Genomic DNA, 9,815 nt, shown 5'->3' with positions numbered 1-9,815 from the left:
GACTGATAGACGAAAATCATAAAAAGCAACCTCTATAACAATAGTAATAACTTTATATTTTTTTAAGCAACAACCTAAACTTCTCAGTCCTTCTAAATAGACAAGTAGAGATATCAAAAAAACAACAGTCCTTCCCTACTTCTTGTGCAATGATCTGAACTCCCAGTGCCTTGTCCTATAGTTTGAAAAAAAAAAAAGAGAAATACAATAGGACACCAACTCCTTTTTTTTATATAAAGGGAAACAATTCATTCTCAACAAGCAAACCCAACTGAGGTCTTACTTAATATTTAAAGGGAAACATCACAATAAGCATAATGCAGTCAGGCTTAGAAATGAAGACTCAAGACAAAATATTATAAAACAACTAACTCTAAACACAGAAATATGGAGCTGGAAACCATTCTTAAAAATAGATCATGACTTGTAAACACATAGAAACAAAGGAAGGCACACTTGAGCATCACTGGATTTGCATCTACGAATTCACAACCTGATGTCATAGTTATGACCAATAAGGAAACCAATAACTAATTATTGTAAGGCCGCTCAAACTTAGCAGCAACTTACTTGAATGTTCGTGTAAGAAACTTGGGAATAAGGCCACTCAAATTATTGAAGAGACTGAAAGCCTCATTGAACTTTGAGATCTGCTCTTTGTTGAGTTGCTTGACCATTGATTTTTAAAAAAAATAAAAAACCTAAAAAACAGAGAAAGGGATTTTTACCTGAATAAGATGTCGTCGATGTGTGATTGAGATAGAGAGTAGGAGATTGAGATGTGTGACTGTGTGTAACTGTGTGTGAGATAGATTGAGATAGAGAGTGAGGAGAGAGTGAAAACAACTAAGAGAGAGAGAATCGACTACGATAGAGAGCAAGAGCGAGAGAATGAGGACTGAGAGAGATTGAGATAGAGAGCGAGAGAACGAGAGAGAGAGAGAGAGAGAGAGAGAGAGAGAGGTGAAGAGCGCAAGAGAGAAAGGGGACTGAGAAAGAGACTACTAGAGAGAAGAGAAAACAGAGAGGGCGGGAAGGAAATGGGCAGGGGAGGAAAATCCAGTCGGTGACTCTTTAGTGGCAGTTTTACTTGATTGCCACTAAAAACAATATATTCATTTTTTTTTGTAGTGAATGGCAGCAACTAGAGATGGTGGTAGTGATCAGAAGTTTGGTGTCATGATTCCCTCAGACTATCTATCTATGCAAATGACTTCAATTAAACTTAATGGTGAAAATTATGTGCCATGAACCAAGTCAGTGAAAGTTTTTCTTAAGGCAAAGAGGAAAGTGAAACATGTGAAGGAAGATAAACCATCAACTGAATCTCCCGGGTTTGATGACTAAAAACAAGAACATGCCCAAATCATGACATGGTTGTAGAACAGTAAGGAACTCAAGATAAGTATCAACTTTATGTTCTTAGATACAACTAAGGACGTATGGGAACATTCCAAAAAGTTTTATTCTAAACAGGATAATACTATGAGAGTATATCAGCTCTATCATGAGTATTTCAATCTACAGCAAGGGAATCAAACCCTAGAAGAGTATTATGCCAGTATGAGAAACCTTAGGAATAAACTCAATGTTTATCATCTCCTAGCTCTAGATGTTAAGGTTCAACAACAATAAAGGGAGCAAGTAGATGTCACTAGGTTTTTAGTGGGACTGAAATCATGGTATGAATTAGTTCGAGCACAAATATTGGGAGGTTCTTCTCTTCCTACACTTGAGGAAGTATTTGCACAGCTTTGTATAATTTCTTTGGGATCCACAGAGAGTACCACCCCAACTAACAGATTAATATTTGTTGTAGCAAGAGGAGGTGGTCATGGTAATAGAAGGCAAGGACATGCATCTCAAGGAGGTCGTGATGGTTCCATGTTTGGTTGTGGTGGTTATGACTCAGGGGGAGGTCGTGGTAAAGGAAGAGGCAACACTACTAAGAAGTGTACACACTGTGGCAAGAAAGGGCATTCAGTTAATTTCTATTATGATCTACATGGCTCACTTTCTACATGGCTAATCATGCAATTGCTAGAGGGGTTGATGTGAGTGATAACCAACAGACGGATCAAACACCTTCCACATCTACCTCTACTTCCGAGAAGGAGATGATGAGTGTACCACGAGATGAGTATAAGAGGTTCCTTCAAACTACTTCACAATATACTACAACCACTCTTGCACACTCAAGTATGGCCTACCTGGCATCCAAACCCCCTCCCTAGATTATTGAGTCTAGAGTCTCTAATCACATGACCAGGACTCTAGGTGTGTTTTCTTTCTTCTCTAAAACTTTAACATCTCAAACAGTTACCCTGGCCAATGGTTCATCTTCCCCATTCTGTGGTGTTGGTAATGTTGGCACGACATCTCTTTCATTATCATTTGTTCTATATGTGCCTAAATTTTCATCAATCTCATGTCAGTTAGTAAATTAACTAAGACCCTTAATTGATGTGTTACATTTTTTCCTTCATCTTGTGTTTTTCAGGATCTTATGATGGGGAAGAAGATAGGTGGATTGTATTATCTTGACGGTGGTGGATCGTCAGTTGCACTTCAAACTTCCTTAACTCCTCCACAATGGCATTGTTGGCTGGGGCATCCATCTCTTAAGGCACTCAAGCTACCGGTTCCTTCTTTAAGTCATTTTTCTTCTTTATAGTGTGAGTCATGTCAATATGGGAAACACCATTGGGTTTCCTTCAGTCATAGATTTGATAGTCGTATGTTGAATCTTTTTTCTTTAGTCTATTCAGATGTTTGGGGTCTGATTAAAATAGATTCCTATAATGGTTACAAGTACTTTGTCATTTTTATTAATGATTGTTTAAGGATGACATGAATTTATTTAATGAAAGAAATGAATGAATTATTTTCTATTTTTCAAAAATTCCATGTTGAAATGCATATGCAATTTAGTGTTCCAATAAAATTTCTTCATTCAGATAATGGTCGTGAATACTTTCTTACTTCTTTTCAACAACATTTGAAACAGTATGAAATCATTTATCAAACTTCATGTGCATCTACCCCTCAACAAAATGGAGTGGCTGAAAGAAAGAACCGTCATCTCCTTGAAACTACTAGGTCTATTCTTCTCCATACGAATGTTCCTAAATGACTTTGGAGTGACGCTATGCTTACTGTTTTTTTCTTATTAATCGGATGCCCTCCTTTATCCTTCACAGTCGGTCTCCCTTTTCTATTTTGTTCCCCACCTTATCTCCCTTTCCATTAACACCTCGGGTCTTTGGCTATGTGTGCTTTATTCACAATCTGAGTCTTGGTTTAGACAAGCTGGATGCACACTCTATTAAGTGTATCTTTCTTGGCTATTCTCGAACCCAGAGTGTTAGAATCCCATCACCCGGAAGTCCTATGTCTATCCTAATGTCACCTTTTTTTAGTCTATACCATTTTTTTCGGGACCTAAAGTATCGTCATCTCCACCATTGCTTCCTCTTCCTTTTAGTTAGTGATCCTATTCTGGTTTTTCCCGTTAGGGCTAAACCTTCACCTCCTCCAATGCAAATTTCTATTGAATGACCACTGATCTAGCATGTGTATACTCATTGGAAGACACCGGTGCCTCCTCCGACTTCTACCTCGTCTATGGATCCTACGTTTATGGAAAGGTAAACGTAGTTGTACCCTACATCCCATTTCCAATTTTGTTCTTGTCTCTCACATTTCTGCTTCACATCACCAATTTGTTTCTCTGTTGTCTTCTATATTTATACCTTAGGATGTCCAGGAGGCCCTTACTTCACTCAAGTGGCATCAAGCAATAGAGGAGGAACTGTCTGCTCTTCAGCATACTCACACGTGGGAGCTCACTACTCTTCCTCCAAGTAAACATGTTGTAGGTTGTAAATGGGAGCATACTGTTAAGGATTTGCCAGATGATAGTGTGAAGCGGTTGAAGGCCCAACTGTATGTTAAAGGTTATTCTCAGTTGTATGGGGTGGACTAAATGGAGACCTTCTTTCTTGTGGCAAAGATTGGTTTAGTCCATGTCTTAATTTTCTTGAAAGTTATGTATGATTGGCCCATGTTTCAACTTGACATTAAAAATGTCTTCCTCCATGGTGAACTTATGGAGGAGGTATATATGGAAAAACCACCTGGGTTTGTTGCTCAGGGGGAGGATGGTAAGGTGTGTAGACTGAAAAAGGCAATTTATGTGTTGAAACAATCTCCTTGTGCTTGGTTTGGGAAGTTTAGTGAAGTGGAAAAATTTTGGAATGAAACAATGTCAGGTCGACCACTCAGTGTTTAGCTATGATTCTGAAGCCGAAAAGATTTTATTAGTAGTCTATGTGGATGGTATTGTCATAACTGGTAGTGACAGGTTAGGGATTGATAGACTAAAGGCCTTTCTACAAGACCATTTTCAAGCAAAAGACCTTGGGAAGTTGAAGTATTTCTTGGGTATAGAAATTGCTAGGTCAAAATAAGGTGTAAACCTGTGCTAAAGAAAATATGCCCTTGATCTGCTAGATGAAACAAGGTTGTTAGGTGTGAAGCTGGCTGAAACTCCCATGGAACCAAATGTTAAGTTGAGCAGTGGTACAAGTGAAATATTTGATGATCCTAGAAGATATAGAGAATTAGTTGGAAAGTTGAAGTACCTGACCATCACAAGACCAGACATATCCTTTGTTGTTAGTGTGGTGAGTCAATTTATGCAAAATCTCTGGATACTTCACTGGGATGCAGTACTTAGAATTGTAGGGTACCTAAAGGGAGTTCTAGGCCATGGGTTATTCTACAAACTAGGAGGAAGACTTGAGATAGTTGGGTATGCAGATGCAAGTTGTACAAGCTCAGTGTCAAATAGAAGACCTACTACAGGTTACTGCACATTTCTTGAAAAAAATATGATGGCATGGAAGAATAAGAAGCAAACCGTTATGGCAAGGAGTAGTGTTGACACCGAATACAAAGTCATGGCACACACTACATGTGAATTAGTATGGCTGAAAAATCTCCTATAAGAGATTGGATTCTCAATGAACAAACCTATGAGATTGTATTGTGATAATAGGTTGTAATTCACATCTCATCTAGTCCAATTTTCCATGAGAGAACAAAGCACATAGAGATTGATTGCCATTTTGTGAGGGACAAAGCCCTTACTGGAGAGATAAGAACAGAACATGTGGGGGTGATCAGTGAGCAGATTTGTTTACAAAAGGATTGAGCTCAGGGAAAATGAACTATATATGTAACAAACTGGGATTATATGACATATATTCTCCAGCTTGAGGGGGAGTGTTAGAGTTGGTCAAATAAGGATTGATTAGTCTTTTCATCATGTTTAAGTTATATCCTAATGTAGCAATTTTGATACTTCAGTAGTTCTCTTGTCCCATACTTAAGTGGGGGCAAGTTTGTCCTTGTACACTAATTATAACATAATACACATTATGGTCGACTAGTAGGGTTTGGTCTCTCTAGTTCGATTGTTTCTTCTTCTTCCTCCTCCTCCTCTTCTTGTTCTCTCTCTCCTTCATTCTCTACTAGTTCAAACTGCTGAAACACTTAATATCAAACAAATGGACTAGATGCATCCGTTTTTTAATTTCCCCAGATTGCTTGCTCCAACCTACCTCAAAATCTTCATTGAAACCTTTAAACTTTAGGCTATGTTTGGTTTGAGGTAAAAGGTAGGGAAAGGAAAGAAAAGGTAAGGGAACCTTTACAAAGTTTGTATAGATTTCCCTACTTATCCTTTCCTTTCTCTATCTTTTCCTTCAAACCAAGCATGGCCTTAGGGAAGGACTTTAAATCATTGTCCATCTCATTTGTGAAGAAACCATTTCTCAAAACGTTTTAATTGTTCCATGTCATACAATCCATGGAAACAAAGGAATGTGGGCAAACTAAGTTTCACGATGCAGCATGGCGATTTAATTAAGCCCATATTTCCTACTCACTTTTGCTACCCACTCTCTACCTGCCGTGAATTGTAGCCACACATCTCTCAATTCACAATAGAGATGTATGGCTCCAATTCCAATTCTCGGCGGATAGAGTGTAGGTATGAAAAGTGAGTAGGAAATCCCGAGTGGATTTAATTTGGGTAACGTGGTTGAAGTTGGTATGTTGGTTCATTTCCATTACAAATTTGGGTTGTAATAGTTGGGCTTGAGTGGTTTTTCCAAATTGTTTTCGCACGAAAGGGATAGGACTTGTGCCAAAAGGGCTTTTGGGTAGAGAGATGCGATGCAGAAAAGGGGGAAGAGACTAGCAGAGAGCTTATGCCCTGAGTAAACAATTGGCTCAATTCATCTTATGAGATAACTTTCTCTGATTACCACCAGAAAGAATTCAGAAACGCCGCTTTAAACATGCATGTAAGCAAAATAGAAAATAACTTTATTAATCTTGTTGATTTGATCTTCCTTGAAACATATAATATACTAATTACATGCAACTAAAACTGTACAAAAAAACTCTCTCCGAAAAGGAAACAACCACCCTGAGAAGGGGTCTGTCTAAGTAAGCTGTTTGCATGGTTCCATTAGCAAATAGAGATAATAAAATTAAAAAATGCTGACAACCTCAGTGCTACCTCTCTTCTTTGCTGGTCTTCTTTCCTTTCTTTTGCCTCTGCTTTAATTGGGCAAGGCCTGCAGCTGTGATCTTTGCATTGCCGATCATTGCAGCCACTAGTTCGGGCTCACTACAAGCTTTAATGAGTTCCTTTTCCCTGCTTGTTGCTTCAGGCATGTGACCGAACAAATTCATTGCAGTTTTTGCAGCTGTACCAAACAGAAGTAAATTCAATCAAATATATTATTCACGAACATGCTAATGGTCTAAGTCTAACCAATAAGAAAAACGTGCCAATGAAAACATTAATGAATTATAACAAAATATTGAAAAGAAAAAAGAAAATTTGCCTTCTAAATTGAAATGAAGGATAAAAAATAGCAAGGAATCCATATTGATGGGTTTATCCATATCAACAATCAGCCAATCAACATCATTCAACAAATGGATTATCATTCTGGAAAGGCATGCCGCAAAAAGTATAGATTGACACTGACTAGAGTTGTTTAGCATTTAGGTGTCAGGGTTAGCAGTTAAGAGAATGTGTTTACTCGGCCTACTTTTGGCTAGTCCCTATCCAAGGAGCTACGTACCTGTATGTCTGGATAAATGAAATTAATAGTGAGACACGTATGCAATTTGGAAGAGGAATTAACAGACTCATCATTCATCGTCTTCTAATGCATTTAATAAAAACATAATCTACTAAAATAGGGACATCCAGGATACCAATCCTGAAATGTCTTCTTTTATATCAAAGGTAAGTGGATATATATGTCCTTTTTAAATTCTCTTCAAAACCTGTAATGAGGACAATTAGTTGTAAATAGAGCCAACAACAAAGAATACATCTACTCAATTCAAAACAACCTCCACTAAAATCGACAATCCAAACCTGTCTGGCTGCTAGTGTGTTAAAAGCGGAAGGCGCGAAAAAGCACAAGGGCCATTTTGTGCTGGAGGCACAAGGCACAGACTTTTTTGAAGCAAAGCACAAAAATGCTAAAAAAATCCAAAAATGCCAAAATTTTCAAAAAATGCAAAATATTAATTTAAACACAACATTAATTAAAATATAAACTAAAATTTTAAAATAAATGTTTAAAATACATAAACATAACATGTAAACATATTTAAAATGAAAATTTAAAAATAAAATCAAGCATAACATATAAAACATATTCAAGCATGTAAACTTCTATTCTCTTTATTTTTTTCCCAATTGGAGTACTTCAAATAGCTAATATGATGTTAACATTATGCACTCCTGATTCTACAACCCCCTTTTGTACCAAGCCCCTTGAGGCAAGCCCAAACAAGTGAGCTCCAAAAATCCTATATCTGCTAATATTGCTCATTCATTCATCCTAATAAAAGATATTTTTAAACAACACTTAAAGTTATAAAATCTTTTTTATAGGAATTAAGAACTTAAGACTTCAATATGGACTTTTTGGGCTTTGCCTCAAGGGGCTTGGTCAGGATCCAGGGGCAGAGCCCCCGGCTCAGCTTTTAAGCATAAAAAACAGAAAAAAAGAATTGCACAAATTTTCAAAAGGTGCATCAGGGGCACGCCTAGGCACAACAGGGGCGCGGCCTTTTGAAAGTGTTATGCCTGGGATGCATAGGCACCAGGGGTGCATACCCTAAAATGTGCCTCGCCACATGCCTGAGCCATGCCTTAGGGGGAGGGGACTAAACGATGCTCTGGTATAAGCATAACACTTCAAAATACATGGAGATGAGTTTCCGCCTTTTTTTTTTTTTATCAATAACATCATCTTCATTAAATTAAGAGAAGAGAGGGAGTAAGTATACAAAGGGGAAGATAAAATAACTTAGCTCCCCAAAAACAGAAAACACAGGGAATGCAAAGAAAAATATTAAAAACTAGCCCAAAAAACAGCCTCCCTACATGAAAATGCAAATAACTGCTGTTCTACATGGTCTACAATATTAGAATAGCAGTAATCCGCTTTTAACGTGCAAATAAGTGCTTGTAGATTACAGTGGGAGAAATCTGAATACCTTTTCCTTTCTTTGCAGTGCCAGGGGTTATTTTCACCCGGTACTTGTATGATTGCAATGCATTATACGGACCACAGACAGGCACAGCATACAAGAGAATATCGTTAGGCAATGGAATCCCAGTTAAATAATCAGCATCGTTTAACTTTCCCTTCTCTTCTTCACCAATCTCATGAATGTCATCTTCCTCTATAGTGATCCTGTCCGTGTTGGTAGCTGTGTCATCCAACAATACATCTGGAATATCTTCAGGACCCCCTCCATTCATTTTCTTATGGATAACTGCCTTTGAGTGGTTAGTGTCATCTGGATGTTCTGGGCAGTCCCGAGATAAGTGACCCGCCTTTTTACATTTATAACATATCTTCAGAGCATCATCTAGACCTGCTAAGTTGAAGGAAGAAAAACAGTAGTTGTCAGAAATAGTTGCAATTAAAAATTATAATGAAAATTAATGTGCAGAAGAGAAAATATAAATGCAGGATAAAATTCAGCATAGTTCAATAAAAACAGTTACATTCAAAACTATTGTAATTAAAAAGCTGATAACTGCCATTCTATTAGGCAAAAGGTTGAAAAACATGCCCTTTAACAGGAGTTGATTCTTTATCAAATTACCCATCTAAACCCTCTAGTTAGCAGACAGTAGAGATGGCTAGGAGGAATAATCAGGTTTATGAAGGAGATCCCACCTTGAAAGACCCTCAAAAAATCTTAAGCCCCATGTCAATTTGGTGTATGCTCTGTCAGATACAGGACAACATTTTGTAATAACTAGTATCTATGTAACACAGAAGGAAAAGCTTTTCTTCATGAAATATATGGTTCCTTTAACATTGGTCTAAACCATCAAAAAGTTCACTAGATCAATAGAGAACTTATTCTCGAAAAAGTTGTCCTGACTATTTATTCTGGGAAAGTTGAACATCAAGAACTGCACTTCAGATTTCAGTCCAGATGTATTAGCAGCAGATATCAACAAATAACAGCTGGTCCAATCCCGGTGGTACCTCTTAAGGTTATGCATTTTAACTTGGTTCACTTTTTCCAAACTCACTCGTATCGCTTACAAGTCACAATCCAAACTTCAGCTAATTCAAATGGCCCTAGCATTTAGAATGAAGAATTCATTTCGATGAAAAAAATAAAGAATTCCTTTAGATGGATCCACAGAACAGCCAATTACCTTGCTGATTCTCTTGAAAAGGGAGTTCACA

At 37.5% G+C, this 9,815-nt stretch overlaps 1 protein-coding gene across 4 annotated transcripts in view; it reads right to left on the bottom strand.

Moving 5' to 3' along the window:
- Positions 1 to 6,372: 6,372 nt before the first annotated feature.
- Positions 6,373 to 9,815, bottom strand: part of EMB1441 (zinc knuckle (CCHC-type) family protein) — a 29,924-nt gene continuing 26,481 nt past the window's right edge. For 2 of the 4 annotated variants that reach the window (XM_088959620.1, XM_088959622.1), the window contains 2 exons: positions 8,599 to 8,982; positions 6,373 to 6,779 (listed from right to left, as the gene is read on the bottom strand). In XM_088959620.1, the coding sequence (XP_088815746.1) occupies positions 6,586 to 6,779; positions 8,599 to 8,982 (578 nt within the window). In that variant the 3' untranslated portion in view covers positions 6,373 to 6,585. Of the gene's footprint in view, positions 6,780 to 8,598; positions 8,986 to 9,815 lie in introns of all 4 variants that reach the window. The other 2 variants (XM_088959619.1, XM_088959621.1) reach the window with 1 other exon arrangement.

Source organism: Nelumbo lutea, chromosome 8, assembly GCF_056320005.1.
Source record: "Nelumbo lutea isolate HS-2025 chromosome 8, American lotus-T2T, whole genome shotgun sequence".
Lineage (NCBI taxonomy): Eukaryota > Viridiplantae > Streptophyta > Magnoliopsida > Proteales > Nelumbonaceae > Nelumbo > Nelumbo lutea.
The sequence above is the reverse complement of the archived record's forward strand: the minus strand, read 5'-3'. Positions and strand labels throughout refer to the sequence as shown.